Raw genomic sequence first — 20,797 nt, 5'->3', positions numbered from 1 at the left:
TTGCACCTAGGGGAGCCAAGAAGGATCACACTGCTCCCAGTTCATGGTGGGGGTTCACACTGCTGCGAGAAGTTGGTGAAAGCTTGCTACGCACTTAGGGTTGCACAAGACAAAACGCATGTCCTTTGCCTTATGCTTTCAGGAGGAGATTTCTAAGGCAGAAGCAGGCAGCAGTTAAAATCCAGGCAACATGGAGAGGCTACAACTGCAGGAAAAACTACCGGGTGGTAAGAGGAGCTGAGCTCCATATATGTTATCTGGCACTGTAAAATGAAAAGCTATATTCTGTTAGATTGAATTTCACCTTTAACTCACCCTTAATGCTAGCCATTATGTTTTCACTGGATGTATTTGCTTGAATGTACCTAAAGCAGTTTAAAGTTTTAAATCAAGGGGAAACCAAGCCACCCTAAACCCTTTGGTCTCAATTCCTCAAAAACCCATAGTCTTAACATTACATTTTATTGTTACTAGTCCTTAAATTTAGTATTTTTCTTTTTTGTACATTTTGTCCCATTCACATTCAAGTTCAATCTGGTGAAATTAATCACCCGTGTTCTGAAAAAGTGATAGTCTCCATTTCAGACCAACTAATCCAGTATTCAATCCCATAGTGCTACATATAATTGGGTCATCAGACAGTTATGAAAGGCTGCTAGAACCTTTGTTAATGTGTGATTGACCTGCAAGCCCAGTTATGGGATTTAAGAGAAGAGTATTCTTTCACAAGTATCTAAGACTACTGAAACTGCTGTTTGATGTGAAAGATTGCTCTAGCCACTAGGATGTGAGAGCCTGCTTCCATGCTACAGTGACAGAGACTGCTAGGTCTACTGCCAGTGTCTGCACGACTGTCGAATTGGCTTGCCAGATATTGAGAAATTGACAGGCTTTTTGTTGGAGTAGGGCGATTGCCAGACCACTTGCCAATCTGTGATAAATGTCATTGCAAGTGTCTGATAGTCGGCTAGTCTCATTCCATGTTATACGGCACTCCAATTATGCAATGGGCCCTGCCAGGGTTGTAAACCATGCTAGATCCTCAGTCAGATCCCCAGACTGTTAGTGGGCATTGCCTGTATCGGAGAGATGCTTGACACCCACCTCTACTCCACCCACTGACCACTTCAGAGTTTCATACTTTGATAGGCCTATCTGGATATCAGAAACGAACTATCAAGTCCCACTTTCAGAGTCTTTGGCACTGCTACATGTTGCCCTTCCCCCACCAAACATGTGAGACTGTCATATTATATCAAATAAGCTTCACGACTACAGTGGACTAAGAGAAGTAGAGTTTGACATGGCTTTCGGTGAGCAAAGATTGTGGCAACAAATGCAGAGGCAGCTTTTGGTGCTGGGGGATAGGGGGCGAGTTATAGTGCACGAGTAGGGGCGTCCAGCCCTCGCCCCTCCCCTGGCTCTACCACTGTGTGCCAGTGGTAAATTATGTTTGTTGGTCTGAGTTGGTGGGTGTTAATTATCCTCTCTTCTCACCTCTTATTTCTTATTGCCTTTGGACTCTGTTGCAGATCAGATGTGGCTTTGAGCGCTTGCAAGCCCTTGTGCGAAGCCGTCCTGTGGCGAAGCAATATGAACATACCCGAGCAAGTGTCACACAATTCCAAGCCTTATGCCGTGGCTATTTGGCTCGCCAAAGGTTGGCAAAGCAGAAGAGAGCCATATGTGTTCTTCAGGCATACACCAGGGGAATGATCGTTCGGAGGACATTCCGACTGATGAGAAGAAATGTATGTATGCTCAGTGGGGTCTCCCACTGAACAGAACCATGTCTCATTTTTTACAAGACTTGTTAAATAATTACCATATACAACAGTCTGGCAACAGCATTCATGGAGTGTGAGAAAGAATAGAGGGATGACGAGGCAAGACATCCCATACACTTCTATGTTTTTTTTGTTTCATCCTAGTACCCTGTCTGTTCCAGATTTCCATGCTCTTGCTGAATTCATTACTCACTGGCTATTTGTCAGTCAACAGGAATATGTTAGCTGTGGTGAATACTGTGGTATCCGCTGTGGGCCACTTACTTAAGCTAATGCCCCAGAGCATGTGTGGCAGTGAGACTGTGCTGAAGGTTTAGTCAGTGTGAGCATGGGACTGTGCTGAAACCATTTTCCATGGTGGTTGTGGGCCTTTGTGTATGTCTTTGTCAGTGTGGTTGCATATGTGTAGTGGAGTTTTCGTCAGTGCATGGCTTGGTTGAGTCCTCACTTACTGAGGTTGTGTGCAAGTGATGATGCTTTAGTCAGTGTTGGTATAATCTATTCTAATGTTTCTGTCATATTAGCTTGCAGAGCTGGGTTGATCTCTTGGTTAATGGAAACACATAGACGTTTGAATCTTCAATGGATGCTGGGCTGTGTTTGCCGTACATTCAGTATGGTCGGGTAAGTTTGGGTTCCATGTAATAATGTCCTCTCAAAAATATCACCATGCAAAAAAATAGCCAAAAAATGGCAGTTTATTTGTGGGGACATTATTACTTGGAACATGCGGGGGACACCCCCGCAACACCCAAACCCTTTTTTTTCTTCATGGGGAGTGGGGGACACCCCCGCAACCTCCGCTTCCCCAGACCCTATATATATGGTCAGCTATATAATATCGCCACAACCTTTTCCCGGCGATATTATATACAGTGACCATATATATATAGGGAAAACATTACCTGATACCTAGCATTGCTAGTGCTCCAGTCAGTGTAGTTGCTTTGCATTGCTGAATGCTCAGAGTGCGTCCTTGCAGGAGAGCTCTTGCTGGTTTCGCAGTCTGTATCTTTTGTGCATGTCCTGATGGCCCAATCAGTGTGGATGCATACAGGTGCTGATGACCATCATTGTAATTCTGTTGAGGTCTTTCAAATGAAGCCTCATTATTTCTTTCTTGGACAGTCCACTCCTGGTATAACTGGCAGCAGGTGTGATAGCCCAAAAGGATACATCTGTGTTAAACTTTTAAACCTTTTTCAATCATTGTTGACCAGCAGTTGTGCTACATGATTCAGTTGCCTCCTGAAATTTGCATCTTCTGTTATTTACAGGGTGGTTTGGGGGAATCCCTTCTATTGTGTCTCTAGCATTATAGGTTCTGTGTGATTTCTTCAACTGTATTTAATCGAGGGAGAATTGGGCGAATTTTGTTTTCTTTAAGGACATTGTACTGCAAATGTATGAGGGGGGACCCCCTCACTGCTCCTCCCATCACGCCCTACATGTATTATTCGCCTAACACACACCCACATACATTTGCAGTAAAATGCAGCAAAAAAATGCAACCAATTCTCCACGCAATTAAATCTACTGCGGCCAAACCTCCCGTTAACGCATTATTAACAATCTATTTCATAAACAATAACCGATGGCTGCACCATAATCTGGTGCACAAAGAATTCACACAATTACAGGCCAAATAGTAGGTCACCACTATATTTTACTAAAATCACTAAAAGTGGTAGCACTCAGAACTAGTGGTTGACATGGCGAGCTTAAGTACAAGCCCATTCAGTGCCAGATTCAAAGTATTGTCAGCAGCAAAAGCATAACAAATGAAACAAACAAGGAAGTAAGCAGTAAATCAAGGTTACAAAAACAAATTAGTATCTCTGCTCTTATAATCTGACTAAAACTGCACCAATTAAAACTAATCTTATTTCAAAAAATGGACTGAACTCTCACTCTTCTTACACAAGAATAAAATGCAGAGGCAGACATTGCAAACTCAAGTCTTTCATTATTGGTTTGCCCTGCATCCTTTGGACCATCTCTGTGGAAAATACTTCAGATGTAAGATAAAAGGCCTTGTTACACGTCCGGTAAAAATTGGAATTTTACGGCATGGCGCTATTAGCGTGACCACCCTCGCAAGAGGCCGCTAATAGCGTCCCATTACGAGTTCGCGGACACGAGCATAGCGCCATGCCGTAAATGTCCATACCGACATGCCGCAAAAGTCCCCAAAATGCCCCTTACCGGCTTCGACCAAAGTGCTGATAGCACCTCCGCCCCCACGCTACATGCAAATAGCGGTCACCGCTATTAGCGGTCACCGTAAAAAAGCGGAACTGGAAATAGCGTCATCGCACAGGAACGGGAAAGAGCACGGCGGCCATCTTTAAAAACACAATCCATTGCCATCCTCTGCATCCAGGACCTCTTTCCGGAGAACTCCGACAAGAAATCATCCAGGAAAGCCCGAAGATGCCCAAGGGCCTAATAAAATCTTCAGATCGTCAGCGGAAAGAAAAATTCTCAAATGAGGAGCTGATAATGTTGACCGGGACACTTGCAGCTAATGCAGAAGTTGTCTTCGCCAATGATATGCGGCGGGAGGCCAATAAGAAAAAGGCCATCTGGGCCGAAGTTGCCCGCAAAGTCGGTGGGCACTACCACCCGCAGTATCAAGGACTGCCGCAAGAGGTGGGACGACCTCCGGGTCCGTGTGCGGAACATACTAACGGCCAACCGTAACCTGGCAATGGCCACAGGAGGTGGTGCAGATTCCCCTTTGAAGCTGAAGGAGTGGGAGGAGACATGTGCCTCCACAATTGGAGTCAAATCCATAGAGGGAGTCGGAGATATGGAGCATGGTGTGGCCATTTCATCCGATGGAGGTGAGTGTATACATCAAACAATGCACAGTGAAGGGTGAGGGGTTCCCCAAATATGTGTCCATGACCAGGCCATTGATCCAGCCACACACATACATGCATGCATCACCATATGCACGTGCAACAGAGACCCATCCATGCATGACCAACCCGACATCCCCATTACTAGAATCAATGATAAAGAGGCCCCAATGCATAGAGCAGCATGACGTGAACATTCTGCATAAGGCACCTAGAACCATTAACAATGATATACCCTATTTTTGTCCTCTACAGGATCACCGACAGACACTGAAGGCACATGCACTGCAACACGTACCCCCCCAGCAGCCAAAAAGGCCAGGATGAATGAGAAAGGTGACACCGCCACCACCTCTAGGGGAACTGGGAGGAGTGTCCATCAGCAGAGGCCCAAAGGCAGCAGGAGCATCAGTTCCACACAGCCTGAGGGCACGGCTGCTGTTATTGCTGAACCCACGGCAGTGTGCCCCATCATAGGTGAAATGAGCACGGAGGGCACGCACTCCGCTGCCACCAGTTCAACTGGTGAGGCAGCAGCCACTGCACTGCTCACTGACGAGGAGGACGCAATTGACGTTCTATAACAAAGCCATTCCCCCAGCCCGACACGGTCCATTGAGGAAAGTCCAAGGGCAACGTCCAGATCAGGTAGCCATGGAGCACATGACACCCACACCGTTGAAGGGGCATGGAGCCCTCAGGTGTCCTCACCTGATGCCGAAGTCACGGACCAGGACGCAGCAGCCAGCCCAACATCACATACCACCCAACCTGACCTTGCAACCATCAGCCGGAGGCAGGCAGACATTACTGAGCTGGTCGCCCAGCATGTGGCCGAGACAGGCCGTCTGAGGGATGACCTCAGCAAATATGCAGGCCAAACAAGGGAGGCCATTGAGGCCTGCACTAACAGGATCTGCCAGGAAATGGGCCAACTCCGCCAGGCCATTACACGTATTGGGGACATCATGGAGCGGCAATACCAACCCCCAACACGGGATCAACCGGGCACCTCCTCCTCCTCGAGTTCCCAGCAGACAAGCCCCCTGCACCGCTCTCTGCGCAACCTGAGGCGCCCCACGTCACAACCACCCAATGGTGGAGGAGGCCCTGTGGTTTAGGTCCATCAAGGACTAGGTGGCACATGTGGAGCAGGACACGTAGACACTATAAGGCTCACATGGGGGTGTTGTGGGGGGAGGGGGTGTTTTCGGTGGTGTTGTGGGGGGAGGGGGAGAGGGTGTTTTCGGGGGTGTTGTGGGGGGAGGGGGGAGAGGGTGTATTTGGGGGTGTTGTGGGGGGAGGGGGGAGAGGGTGTATTTGGGGGTGTTGTGGGGGGGGGAAGGGGCGTTTGCAAAGTTGGGGTCATGTACATTTTTTTCACATTCTGTTCACCATACACTGTTCTGAAGTTGAAAACCAGGCGTTGTCTCCATCATTGTGTATGTGTCATTTGTTGTGGACAGGGTCCTTTGTGGGCCTCAAAACATGCACCAGGGCAACAATACCCATCTCCATCCATGTAATTTCACCTTTGTACCTGATGAAATTCCTGATTCAGATGCTGACGCACATCGTGTGCCTCCTTGTCATCGCCTCCTGCATGTCCTGCCGGAACATTTCACCCATACTCAGCCCCATCCACATCATCCTCATCTGGTGGTTGCATGTCAATGTCAAGTGGCATAGGCACATTCCATCAGATGCACATTTTGTGATGCTCTACACATGCCATGGTTGTCTTTGCCACTTTGTCACGGCCGTACAGGAGAGCCTCACCCAGGCCGCTTAGGCACCTGCGCACTGTCATTGGAAGGCCGAATGCCGGCTCTATCACGACGCGGGTACGGGTATGTGCAATATTGTAGTCCTCTTCTTGCTGGTTCTGTGGGTTCCGTACAGGGGTTAGGAACCACCTTGTCAGTGGATAGCTGGCATCGCCTGTATGGTGTGAGGAATGGGCACCTGTTACGGGTCACCTCTGGTGCGGCCTGTTGTTGTTGGTGCTGCACTGCAATCATGTACTGAAGCCCATGTCATGCTGGTGGTATTGGGACCATCTTGGTGTGGGAAGGGGTGTGGTGTGCTCTTTTGTGCTGCGTGTCCCCATTGCCTCCACCTGTGCTGATTGTGTCCATCTGTGACAGATGGGAACACTGCTCAGGTCTCTTAACGGGTGCTTTTAGATGCCGTTATTTGCGCCATGCCGGTAAGGGGTTTTGGGGTCTTTTCCATGCCGCTAATGCCATGTCCGCATGGCTTGTGATGGCGTGATATTAGCGCCATGGCGCTATTTCCGGTCTGGGGGTCGCGCGCCCACGGCCTTGCCGCTATTAGTGGCACTGTACTTACCGGGTCAACTAATAGCGGTGGGTCAGGGTCGTAATTGGCTTGGGAAATTATCGGTACTAGTAATTCTTTATCGGTACCGGTATTCCCTTACCGGACAACGTGCAATGAGGCCCTAAGAGTTTACTGTTGAAACGGATGCCCCTGTAACACACCAGCATACACGTGTGGTACTGTAAGATCCTGCTTTCCTGGCTCCATACTAGTGAGATGCCATCCGTGGGAAGAAAACCGGACCGAAGAACTCTGCTCATAATGCCTTAATAGAATTGTTTAGTGCACCCAGATCCTCCCTTTTATGTGCCTTGGCTCCAACCTAAGTCATTTTCTTCCAGTGTGCTCATCCACAGCTCTGTGCTCATCCCTTGCAGTTAGGGCTTATGCAAAGCCCTTCGAGCAAACAGTGTTTTTATGTTTCGATCCATACAATCTTTGTTTGCTTGTCTAGGACTGCATCATTTCTTTCCAGTGTGCTCTTTGTGACAAATTCTCATTTTGGTCACTGCAGATGGGGCTGGTGCCGGGGACGGACAAAGTGTTCAAACCCAGCGATGTTTGTTGCGTCTACATTTTCTTGTTTACACAGCCTGCCTTGGCTGGAACACCTTTGTCTGTTTCTGTTAACTCAGTAGGGGCTCCTTAAGTCTTCTGGTGTCGAATACATGAGCTTCATGAGTTTGTAATCTCCAAGTGCCACAGAAGCTGTCTCACCCTGGTCTAGTGGATGGGTCCTTCAATGATCATTACAGCAGAATAGACCACCACAATTTGGGCTTTACCCGAGGATCAATTGCAGACTTCTCAGCCGTCCTCTAAAATAAGCCCATGCACATTCTAGCCGTCCAAGGTTCTGTTGCCTCTGGCACAGCTGCCCTTTAAGAACTCCTCACTGCACAGCATTGTCCCATTGTGGATCGCCCAGTTCATCACAGCCAATAGCATACAAATTACCATGCCTATGCAGAATCCAGAGACAAACCAGGTAATTTTGATCCCAAAATCTGAAGGGCCAAAATTTTTTGTAACATCACTTTATCTGGTAAAAATAAACATGCACCAACCACTCTTAATCTAGTTCTGACCATATCCTCCTTAGGCCTTTTTCGGTCTTCAGAGTGGACCCTCTGGGAAGGGGGTTATCTCCCGAATTCCTGGTTACCAATTTAAGGCTGTTGTTATCAGGGGTGGTGAGTAGGAATATCCAGGGAAGGGAAAGTGGTCAGTCTGGGCATCAGGCCCCGCCTGGACTGGTCTATCGCCCCCTCGTAGGCCATCAATTCCATCTACTCCATTTTGTAGAGTGTACAGCATGCCAAAGCCTATACCATCCCCACATAGGCTCGCCCCCTTTACTCATATGCAGAATCTCCCTGAGGTGAGGAGCCCTATTTTGAAATGTTGTACTATTTCATGGCATCACCAAAAATACAAACCTTTTTCAAGAATATTATGAAGTGGGTTCTTTGTCCACCCTTCCTTGACCCCCTTGGCTCTCCAGTCATTCTCAGCTACCTGCCCCTCAAGTGACGAGTCTCTCTTCTCGCCCTGCAGCCCCTACACCTGCCGCCTCTCCTCACTGAGGAGGCTGCACTGGTGAGAACTCTCACCATGCCACAGAGTGTTCTCCCCCTGGTGGCCATGGCTCAGTTTGCTACAGGATCTTTCAGGGTCATCACCTTATTCTACACCTAACATACAGACTGTTAAGTCAAATTTGGAAGTTGAAGATGAATTACACTTCTTTGGCAAACTGTACTATGAGAGAGTGCTAGATGCTACAGTTGAAGGTTCCAGGACTCCCTTGAGATGGAAATACTGGCTGCTGTTCGACGAGAAACATTACCTTATTTTAAATCCCCCAAGCAAATCTTGGACACAGCTGTGGCTCAAGAGTGGAAGGGAGGCCACCTCTGTTTCTTCATCTACATCTTTGGGAAGGACTAAACCCCCTTGACCACATTTGAGAAATCATAAAGAAGTAAACTAGTGCTCTTATAGGCAATACCCTGATTTTGATCACTAAGCAGACCTCAAAACTGGCGGCTTTCTCCTCAAACCCAATGGTGAGCAGTTCCCAGTTGATTCAGGGTTCTCAGGCTTGCTCCAAGGAGCACCACAATTAACAAGACTGATCCTCTGATCAGTGAACAACTAACATTCTGCATGCCCCTCCTCTTTTGAACATAAGCCAAAGAATGTACTACCAACTGGGCTGGGTGCAGAAGTTACTTATTCCTGGAGACACAGAGATCCATCCTTCATGTGTGCATTCCACGGTAGTGACACAGGGTATCCCACTCCATCCTGGTCTTGCCTTCTCTTTAAAGCCCCTTTCACCGGATCTAAATGCAGAGGTTGAGGAACTACTGATAATGACAACCATTAACACGTCTCCTATGTGGATGTCACTCTGAACTTTATTCAAGGATCTGCAGAGTGAATGGCTAAGACTTCTGGATCCCACTTAATTAATAATATTATCAGAGAGGGGGCAAAAACGAAGTTGAAGTTGAACAAAAAATGACATTGTGGCAATTTGAGAAAAAAAAAAACGGGCAAATATTCGAATGATTTTGCTAATTGTATTAGGAATGCGTGCCATGGGAATTATGAGGTTAAAACATATAGGGCCTTATTACGACTCTGCCATTCCAGAAATAAGGGTGCTGGTAGCAACGTACCAGCACCCTTTCCAGACCGGCAGACTACAACGCTGCCTGCCGGAGCAGATGCGCCCGGCAGGACTGACCTGCCGGACACATCGGCTCCGGTAGTCAGGGTTGCCATGGAAGCACCAGCACTGCTAACAACGGTGCCGGTGCTTCCGTACACAGATTTCCGTGGAATCCTATCGGACTCCACGGGAATGGGGCACAACATTTTCTGCTGCCTCATATCCCGGGCTGCCGGGACTTGTAATGTCCTGGTGGCACCAGGATCTCATGCGGCAGAAACGGTGTTACGGGATTGTTGGCAACCCGCCGGTGGGTTACCGGCAACTTCGTAATGAGGTTCATAGTGACAGCTCTCATGCTTTTTAAAACTCAGTATAAAAAGGGAATCTACTTTGGTCATCCTGAATATAACTGAAGACTGGCAAAAACTCCTACAAAACTTTGCATATCTTCATTTCTGTCTAGCTGGAGCTGGCTTCCAATAGAAAAACAGATGATATTTGAGGTTGCTTGTAACGCCCAAAAAGGTTCCATTAACTAGGAATAAACTTGATCTCATGTGGTCTAAGTAACAACAAGTATGTACACAATCCTTATTCAGCAACGCCCTACAGACACTGGTATAGATTCATAGGTGGGTGTTGCACAGTCTTGGCCCCCCTGCCATAAAATGTATTTCCATAATATAACAGAGAGCTAGGCACACATCGTATCTTGAGAAAACATTTCAAAACGTGGTTATTTCAGCGATAAGTGACAGTTCTTTGATATTGGGCCCTTGTAGACACACATTTGTGTAGCAGCAGGGCATCACCTCTTGCGATAACTTGTACAAATCTCCATTAATATAACCACCCCTGCAAGCATTTAGTTTCTTTCAGCAAACCAAACCTATGTTGTTATTTGTAATAAAATGATGTTGTGATTGAAAGTGTAACTTTATCTGCATGTGCATACAATATTGTATATGTTGACAGTTGTGTTCATTGTAAATAAAATAAACAAATAACATATAAAACATTGGAAACATACAAGCATGTTTACTTTCATAGTAAAAGATGTTATTGAAAGTAAAGCTAAATGTGTCCTTATATAAATAGTTTATATATTTTTGTTGGTTACTATTTAGTTATTATCGTGTTTGTTTGATTTATTTTTTTAACTTGGCTTCCATAATTAGAGCATTAACATACAGTTAATTTGCAAAACAATTCAAATGAAAAAAGTTTACATACACAGGAACATCACAGTGTGATTATCTAAGTATAGAATAGACAACAGTTAAGTAGTATGACTAAATGTTTACACATAAATGAACAATGAAGACGAAAGGATACAAGGAACTTGAGAACTTTGGGAAGTACGGTTTTTGGCCATTAGTTTTAAGTTTGTGGTAGGTAATATTGGGCTATTGTTGCCTACTTCCCATTCCCCTCCATTTTGTTAAACAACTTGTCATTGGGAGAAGACATTTTAGATTTATACCCTTCTCCTAGACACACATTTTTCATAAAGCACTTTTGCACAAACTCAGTGCGGTGGTAGGGGAGTGAAATAACATTTCATCCGCCCCACATAGAAGGGAGGTTTTGTCTAATTTCTGTATGCTTTGCCTCTCAGACCCCTTTTAAATGCCATTGCAGGGTTGTCTGGCAGCTGGAGCATATTAAGTGTGACAAGGTCAGGGGCTTGATTGTCCATTGTCGGGGAGAACAGGGACCCCTCCCGACCAGGGCCTAGTAGGGCACATGCCAAATCCGATTCTACCACAGAGTTAGGGTTGAGGGAGTTGGAAGGGCCCCAGTTCATGAACCAGATATATGTGCCTTAGCTGTTGAATCTGGTACCATTGACGATCACCCAATGCCTTGCACCCACAATTGTGGCCCGAGTTCTCTTTGCTTTGTTTTAGAACTACAAGGACCATGATGCAATGAATTCCCAGGAGATCCCAGCAGACTGCTGGAGAAAGCCAAGGAACCAATACATATTCTGACATGTCAATCAAACACGAGAAGAACATTACTCACCAAAGCTGAGAGCAAGCAGAACGCTGAGCCAACATCGAACCGCTCCAACAACTAAGACTCTAGTTGGAAATGCTGCAAACTGAAAAGGGGTCTATTTGGAGGTGCATTGTGATGACCCAACTCCGGGGAAAAGAACAGTTTATTAGATTGAGCCCCAACACAGGTGCAATGCGTACCTAATGGAGGGAAGAGGGGTGGACAGAAACTGCAAGTCAAAGGTATGAAAGACCTGGAGCAAGGAGCAATACAGAGCAAAAGGTGTTTGGGAGAGGTCAGTAGGTGTGGAGGTGAACCAAGAGACCAGTCATAGGATGGAAGGAGTGCTGGCTAGTCTGTAGCAGAGCTGCATAGGAGTGCCAGTGATTTACTGTGTGTGAGAGAGGGTATGGCACCAAGTGGAAAGAGTGTACCTGTGATTGTGAGTGTATATGTGAGCATGAGTGGTTTTAGAGATGGGTGAGAGAGATAGAGGGGGAGGATGAGAATACAGAGAATAAAGGAGATCATAGAGAGAACAGTGAGAGAGAAAAAGAGAGAGGTTTGAGAGAGAGGAAGTTGTAGAGGGCAAGGTTGGGGGTACAGGAAGTAGCCGATAGTGGAGGTAAGTGATAGAGATAGAAAGTAGAAGAGTGTGAGAAGACCCGAGGGAGAGGAGGTCAGTGAGTGGAGAGGGAGTGGGAAGACTGGAGGGAGTTTGGGGTGAGAAGAGATGGTGGGAGATAAGGAAGGGGAGAAGAGAGAATAGTAGGAGACACAGGATTTGTGAGTAACGGGGCGTAAGACAATTGCAAGGAGAGTAAGAGAGTGAAAGGGAGAGAAAGAAAGGAAAAGTGAGAAACTATAGGCACCAATTTGAACATTGTTGATGCAATCTTTGTGGGAGTACGGCACCCCTAGGAAGCCTTGAAGGGAGTAAGCTAGATAAGGCCTTGGCCTTTAGGCCCTCCCATGGTATACAGGCTCGATTGACAGTGGACAGCAGCACCAGAGACTACGGAAGAAGTTGCAGTGAGGACATCATGCTTACTTCAGTGATTGAGGGATATTTCTTGGCTGTGCCTTTCCATAGAACATTTCCATTACATCTCTGTGGCGTGGCACTGGCACCCCTGGTGTTCCCTTTGCACACGCTCTCCAAGGATAGGCTGAGGGAAGTGCGTTACTGATTGTGGAAACAAGGTCTCCATCCCTTTTCAACATGGCATCCACTTCATTTTAATGCTGCAAAACAATTTCCCCTGGTTAAAAAAAAACGTACTTATTGCTGCTTAGGTGCTATTTTATATTTGTCTACTGAAGAAGCCACAAAAAAAATTCTGATTATTTACATAACCATATTTTTATTTTCCCAAGAGAGCAGTAACCTTTCATTTGCTTACAGAAATTGAAATAAGATGCTCTAAGTTGCCAGTATGCAGAAGCCACTGATGTGTGAGTAAGACTCAGGCCAGGGAAAGTTGTGTACACTTTGAATGGCCTCATGATTGTTTATTCCAAGGTGAAGGCACAGAGGATGTACCCTATAACAGATATGTGCATTTTCCAATGAAGAGTTTTACCTGCACCTAATCCTATGAAAGGATTAAAGGGCACATTACAGCTTCCTCAAAACATAAATATTGATCAAAATTGAAGTGTGGGATCTTGTTTCTTAAAACACAAGTGTATACAAATTATAAAACAGTATTGGTCATTGAAAAATATGTTGATCAGCTGAATAGAACCTCATTTATTAAATTCTGGTTATTGATCTTGCCACTTGCCAGTAGTGCCTGCAAAATCTTACAGGAACATGACTCGTAATTAGAAATCTTTAAAGTGACGTCACTTTAAAGAAAATGGCTTGTAATTAGAAATCTTTAAAGTGACGGCACTTTAAAGATTTCTAATTGTATGGTTAATCATATCATAGTATTAGAATTCCCCGAAGCCAACTCTGTGGACTTCTCTTGTAAGAGACTTGAAATCTATGGTGGATATCACACGTGGCGATCACAGAGGCACAATATACAAAGCTGAACTTTTCTCTACGTGTGATAGTACAGGTTTAGGGCAGGGGAAGACCTACAGGATGTGCATAACTGTGGAGGATAATATCTAAGAAACGTTTGCAAGATGTTAAGAGTAACACAAATATCTGTGCTGGGATTCTGTATCTTAAGGATAGAGTCCTTGCCTAACCTTATCCCTATTTGGCGGACTAGAGTTCTAGAATCCTTCTTTGAAGTATAAAGCAAACAAAACAAAAATTACGAGCCATCCGCTCTGGACAATATTCAGCCGAACTCAGTCATAGGGAGGGTAGTGCCACTACACACTTCTTTACTGAGGAATTATGTTTTGATGTGGCTGGGTGATGCCCTTTCTGTAGGCTGGGCAACAGTTTTTCCCGGCATTTTAGCGCCATAGGTGGGCATTGCCGCTCTTGAGTTGAAGCAACAAACTCTGGCAGGAGACGCTCTCCTTGCCTTTCTGGGATGAGGCGGCGGCCTCTTGCATCAGGTAGTGTTTTACCCCTCCTAGGATTAAGCGGTACTCAGCACAAAGGTAGTAGGTATATCACCCCATCTGGGGTTCTTAGCCATCTACCTACTTTTACACACATTGTGTACAGGCACATTATAAATACCCAATAAATTAAATAAATTAAGTTGGCTTTTTGTCAACTGTTCTTGGTTTAACTTGTGGTCTTGCTTCTTTATCTAAGTTCCACCTACAAGCTAGCTGTCTCGATCTGCAACCTTCTCTTATAGAAATTAAGGAATCCTGACTACCATTTTCTGAGCCTTGGACTGTAGATGGTTCTAACTAGCCTGTTTTCTGGTCCTAGCCTTCCTCCAACCGTGATTGCACTGGTATAATATATCCCTATCCTCTTCCTGATGTTTCATTTGGCCTTCTTGATGGGGCAACCAGCTGCTCTAGCATGCCCTGCCGCAGCTGGCTACTCTTCTACGGTTCCATGTGATAATAACAAATTAAAAAATAACGAAAACCCTTTAAACTCATTATAAATAACATTTCAAATTATTTTAAATTTTGGGGTGGGGGTTCCCCCACCAAGTCCCCCGTCTCCCTAACTTGTTACCCCCAAACCGTTTCAATCCCTTACCCCACCCCCATATATACTTTTAACAAAACATGTTATATGTTTTTGTTATTTATTATTCATTATAAATGTTATTCGTTATTTTCATTTAGTTATAATCACTGTATACCCTCCTCTCCCCCTCATTTCTCAGCAATTCATCTTCTCATTCTGTCCGCCCTGCCACCTCCCTCTATATATTGCAGTTGATTGGTAGCAATAGTCAAGCCGGGTTCTGCTTGCTGGTTCTGTTTCTTTGCTAGCTTTATCACACAGGATTTGCCCTTACTAGTTAGTTCCACCAACTGCCTATGTTTATGGGTGTGTTCGCCGAGGTATATCGGGTTGGCTTGTGCATATTGTACCTTATATATTGATTCACAGTGCCATGGGATGAGGGTTTAAAGGGGCGTGCCGCCATCTTGGAGTTAGGACATCCCAAGGTGGCAGCTTCAAGGCCCTGTTTGCTGGTTCTGCAGGGCTTTCTGCTCCAGTTGTTATAATTTCATGAACAGGTCTTCCTGGGCGAACTACGGTCTCTATGAGGAAATGCTGGGCTGTTGAACATCTCATTCGGGAGTCCAGGCCAGGCTCCACTTCTTCTTCCAAATGTGGTTGTGTGACTAAGAGTGCCGTGCCTAAACATGGAAGTGGATGGTGGAGTCAGCAAGATGTCTGCGTTCTGCCACAAGCTGTGTGATTCTGCGCCCAAAGAGGATATCCTAGCTGCCCTCATCTTAACACCAAAAGGGGGGGCAGGGATTGTCTCAAGAGGGGCCCTTTGCTAAATTACAGTTGTTAGCATGGCATTGGTGCCCAGTGTAGCAATAGTGGAAACTCAATACTTACGTTAAAACACAGTACTGGCAAACTGGCCATCCCTGTAAGGGAGAGGGAGATAGTGCCACTTGTATTATGTCCAATGAAGGGACCGGAGAGTTCTAACTTCAGTCTTATGGGTAGTTTGCCAAACAGCTCGACGTAAGTGTATGGAGGAACTGAAGTGCAATCCCTGCGAGAAGGGGAAATTTGCAATATCTTGCGCTCAAAAAGCCTAATGGCAGAGACATACCTCAGAGTTTAGAAATGAGTTTGCGGTTTGTGTGAACAGAAGTGAGAGCATGACTCTGCCAAGCAAGGGGCTGCCACATTCTCTTCTCTTCTTGCAGATGCACACATTGAAAATTCAAAATAATGATGCAAGTCCTTATCACCCCATCGGAAGAAAGGGCAGTGGCCAAAGAGAGGTAGGAAGTGCAAGAGGTGAACCGATCATGCGCTCCAACACAAAACACACACCCGAGATCGGTAAGCTAGGCAGCTGTAGAAGTGGGACTACTGTTAGGGAGAATTCTCTCTTTAGGCTGAATTTCCTAACCTAGTGAGTCCCCCAGCAGCTTTGCTGGATTTCTGGAGTTTGTTTTTTTCTCCTGCCAAGAGTGAGACTCTTTTTCTCCCACTCTTGGACATGATTTATGGTGTTCCTTTGACTGTTAATGTGTTTTATGGGCTATGGGGTCCTTTACCCCATGGGGTCTCATGTGTTTTTACTATGTGTGTTACACAGCACCCTCTGTGCAGTGACACAGGGGTGTCATAGTGACACCCCACCATAGACTCCATACCCTGGGACTGACTACTGTCTCCCAGGGCATGTAAAGTCACCATTGGCTTTACTAGTCCCAAATTATTTACAGAAACCTGTACAAACCATCATATTGTGGACGTACTGGTTGGGGCAATTCGATTGCCCCGGGGTCTGTTAGTCGAGGGGGCACGTCTCCGTCCCCCCTGATCGAGTTTTGGCTGGTGGCAGTGGATATTACTTTTTATATTCGACCGCGAATATATCCCTATGGGATTTTCCCATTGTTCGAGGCTACCAACTTTAATTATTTAATTCTCATAGCCTCGAACATACCGCCAGTTTATTTATTTAATATTAATTCGCCGGTTGGTATTTTTTGCCAGGACTCGATTCTAAAATGGCGTTTGTGTTCTCTTCTGTGACTCCAACCCAAGTCGAGCCCTTTGTTCCACTTTTTGGCGGGCTTCTCTACAGAAGCCTCCAAAAGTGGTGCCACTCTGTCTGGGTACCACAGGGGGTGTGGGAGGGGGTTTAGGCACCCTGGACTGAGTTACCTTGGTAACTCAAGTCGCACTCTTGTGTGAATGGCCCAAGTGGTGAGCCGGCCGGCTCACCACTTAGCATGTTTGATTGACAGCTAGGCTGAGTGAATGGGGGTGTGCTGCATAAAAGCAGGGCTTTGGGGACTGGAACTTCAGAAGTCGCCACAGGACCTGAGAATCCGACGAGGGAGAAGCTGAGCCGACCTACCACGACGACACCACCGGTGGAGCCCTGCGGAACAGACTCACCACTTCCCGACGACAGAGAAGATCTCCCGGCTGGAGAGGCTTCTTCCCCTGACTGGTGGGCACAACCACTTTACCTTCTTCTCTTCGCACCCCAGACCGGCTTGTGGTCGAATTGCCCGTGCCAAGCACCCCGGCAACCGGATAGCCACTTACCACTGGACCGCGAATCAAAGGACCGCTCCTTTTACCTGAGAAACTCCGCGGCTGGTTTCTTCCCTGGCAGTACAACAGACTCCTGTCTTCCTCCCCGACAAGATCCTCTCTTCCCCCGGACGAAGCACCGACTTGCATCCGCTGCCAGGAACAACTGCCCCCACTGGAGTATTCTCACCACTTTAAGGTACCGTGTCCGCCAGGCCTCCCTTTCTAAAGATTGCTACAAGGTAATAATAACCCCTTAACCTTCTGGACTGGGCTGGCCGCCTTGACCTTCTAACTGGTCCCTTTCTTTGGTCCAACTCCTTTTTGAACCGTTACAAGACTTTTGTGCACTGCAACCGTGTGACCTTGGACACATTTCGTTTTGATCCTCTTAAAGTGGATCCGGCCTACTGACTCTAAACTCACGGTGTTACTTTTTCTTCTTCTCTTGTTGTGTTCGTGAAAAAGTGTTGGGATCTGTTTCAATTTATTCTCTGCTTTTCTCTCCCTTTTTGAACGAGTTATTAGAGTGCCATCTACGTTAAGCGCTCACCGCTGTCTGAAAATAAGTGGGGCTTTACTAAAGAATTTTCTAATATTCTTTTAAGGGAGTGTATATCTTTTAGTGACCATGTTTCTGAATTGCTTTCTATTAGTGCCTGTGTGTTTTCTAGATGTGGTTTTAAATAAATAATTATATCTCTTTTACAACAAGCCCTGGTCAGTGTTTACTTGTGCTTCTATGTTCTTTTGACCTATTGTGAATACTCTGTATACTGCCTAACTCTTCTTGAGGGAAGTCTGACTGCTCAGCCCAGCTACCAAGTGAATCTGTGTGGTACAGACTGCTACCAAGTGGGTTTACTGCCAAACACCTGTAGTCTTAAATCTTTTGCAGTGGTCCCAGAGAGAACTGCACAGGTTTCTGCCTAACAACTACAAGCCTATAAAGTAAATACATTCCTGCATGGAGTGTGAGTGTTTGGAAAAGGAGCAAACCGAGTTTTGGAGGTGGTTGGAGGGGGACCAGGCATGAGAAAGGAGAGAGAGGTAGAGAGGAGATGAGTGTGAGAGAAGAGGAGGAAAAGAGTAATATCAGGCGCTGGAAAAAAAGGCAGGAGAAGGGAGATGTGATAAATCCAGCAGTGACCTCCTCCCCTGTGTCCAGAGGATGGCAGCCGCTACCTGACCCTGACCCTGGGGGCGGTTATATGAGGGAGGATCAATGGCGGCAGACAACCTCCAGAAGAGTTGGTGGTCTCATCTGATGAGATATGGCATCCCCTTTCCTTTCTGAAACTACATCTCCAACTCCCCATGCCCTTTGTGGGAAACCAAATGGTGTCTCACTATCTAGACCCCAGGGATCTCTTGCTCAGGTGGCCAGGGCACGGCCATCGCCTTTGCATCCAGACCTTGGGGGTGGACAAGTGCGGGGGAATCACCTGGGTGAGGGGTCTTCTGGCAGTTGGGGTGAGACATTTGATGGCAAGACGCAGTATCCCCCTCTTCACAGCACACCCCTAAGTCTTGTCCCGTTGCACCCTCCCCAAATCAACAGGTACCCACATCAAAGGGAGGCGTTGCAGAACAAACACAACACCCAATATCTCACAACAACAAAATCGTTCCCCTTCTTCTGACAATATTTTTACCACCTCTCGGAAAAACTACAACTACCACAATTCCTACCTCCACTCTAGAAATCCTATTTACCAAACCACTGGGACGAAGAAGAGGTGAGAGGGAGCTATGGAGATTACCCATAGAAACCAATGCACCAGGGATTCCGATTGGCAGTTGCCATTTTGTCCCGGTTATGAGGTCAGGCAAGGTCAGGACTCCCTTTACAATCATTCTCACCTGAAACCTCTTAACTCTCCCAGGAATTATAACAGGTGGAACACACACACACTTTGGGCGAGCTGGGGATGCTGCATGGTGCACAGAGGCAGAGAGGAGAGAATTTGAGCTATAGAGACCCTGGAAGAAGAAGGACTGCCTAATTGCTGGTCCTGTGAGTACAGGGGCGGATGAAGTGTGGTGAGGGAGTTCTAACTCCAGGGAGCCAAACCAGGGGCAGCTGGGGTTACCTGGCAATGCCCACATCAGAGCTCTTCCCTGGGCAAAACAGCAAAACCCATGCCTTTGAGGGGCAGGTGGCGAGGCCCTGACCTGAACAAGTTATCCCCTTTACCTCCTGCAGCTCCGAAAACCCCGGAATGCTGTATAAGGTAGCGGATGAAATGGGAGCGAAATAAGTAAAGTGCATTCTGGGACATAAAGCCCAAAGACATTAAAACTTTGCAAATCAAGAGGGGTCCAAGCCTGACTGAGGGAGACCTGTGAGAGAAACTTTAAGGAGGGGTCTGAGACCGGATGAGGAAGACCCCTGAGAGGACAGGGCAAAAGAGAACAGTGCCTCCAACATTGCATTCGAAATATACCAGCATCCCTCCCAGGTGAACGACCGAGTTGGGTAGGTGAAGCTGCAGCTGTGGTATCGTCCTTGGCTTCCAAATAAAGGATACGTACAAGGAAACCAAAACAGCCGGTTAGTTGAAGCGAACAAGTGATGAATAATAGCGCTATAGTATAACAGAGTGGTCTGACATAGTGAAAGTGCCCAGTCGAAAGTCTCTGTTGTGCGTGTACTGTTGTGAGCCTATATGATATGAACTGTGTTTGGTTTGAAGGCAAGAGAAGCCTAAGGAAAGTGAATCACGTTGAGCTGCAAAGTGAGAGGTCCGAGCCCGACTGAAGGAGACCTGTGATGAACTGTGAGTGATTGAGAAGTCCGAACCCGGCAGAGGGAGAACTGTAGCGAACTTTGAGGAAGTGGAAGTGGTCCTGCGGAGGTCTATAGTAAAAGCCTTGCACATTTGAAAGTCTTCGACATCAGTAAAGGTCTGAGCCTGACTGAGGGAGACCGGAAGTGCGATAAGTTAGGGGAAGGGAACCCCTAACGAATGTGAATTAAGCTTGGGGAAGGGAACCCCTACAAGTGCTGTGATTGCGAGTTCCGAACCCAGCTGAGGGAGATCTGCGTTGAATCAGGTACTTGTTGTTTGAGAGGTCTGAGCCTGGCTGAGGGAGACCTATGTGAACTGTTAAAGCTTTGAGAGCTCTGAGCACAACGGAGGGAGACGTACGTGAACTTTTTGTTGAACTGTGAAAGAACTTTTGGAATGCTGGAAAAGTGACTTTAACGTGGAAGGCCCGGCAGGCTTCGATCCACCATTGAACTGCCTTTGTTTTGAGAACCTGAGCCAGAGTGTGTCATCCTGTCTACGGGGGCCGCCTTACTCCGTGCTGTACAACGTGGGGAGGAGAGCTGACTTGATCTTTTATGTTATAACACTGATTTTACTTTACATACACCTTTTTCCATGCACCCATTTATTGTAATAGCATAAGGGCAGGCCATAGATTTATTTAGTATAGGCCATTTTGATTTGACAGACATGACTAGGACTGTGTTATT

The 20,797-nt window shown here is 46.4% G+C and overlaps 1 protein-coding gene across 1 annotated transcript in view; it reads left to right on the top strand.

Annotated features, from left to right (window-relative positions):
• MYO7B (myosin VIIB) overlaps positions 1 to 20,797 on the top strand; it is a 1,466,289-nt gene that overhangs the window by 665,704 nt on the left and 779,788 nt on the right. Inside the window, exons 20-21 of the mRNA XM_069617875.1 lie at positions 143 to 227; positions 1,533 to 1,751. Coding sequence (XP_069473976.1) covers positions 143 to 227; positions 1,533 to 1,751 — 304 coding nt within the window. The remainder of the gene's footprint in view (positions 1 to 142; positions 228 to 1,532; positions 1,752 to 20,797) is intronic.

Source organism: Ambystoma mexicanum, chromosome 10, assembly GCF_040938575.1.
Source record: "Ambystoma mexicanum isolate Mex_15411 chromosome 10, UKY_AmexF1_1, whole genome shotgun sequence".
NCBI classification, from domain to species: Eukaryota; Metazoa; Chordata; class Amphibia; order Caudata; family Ambystomatidae; genus Ambystoma; species Ambystoma mexicanum.
Note: the sequence above shows the minus strand (reverse complement) of the source record. Positions and strands in the feature narration are given on the sequence as shown.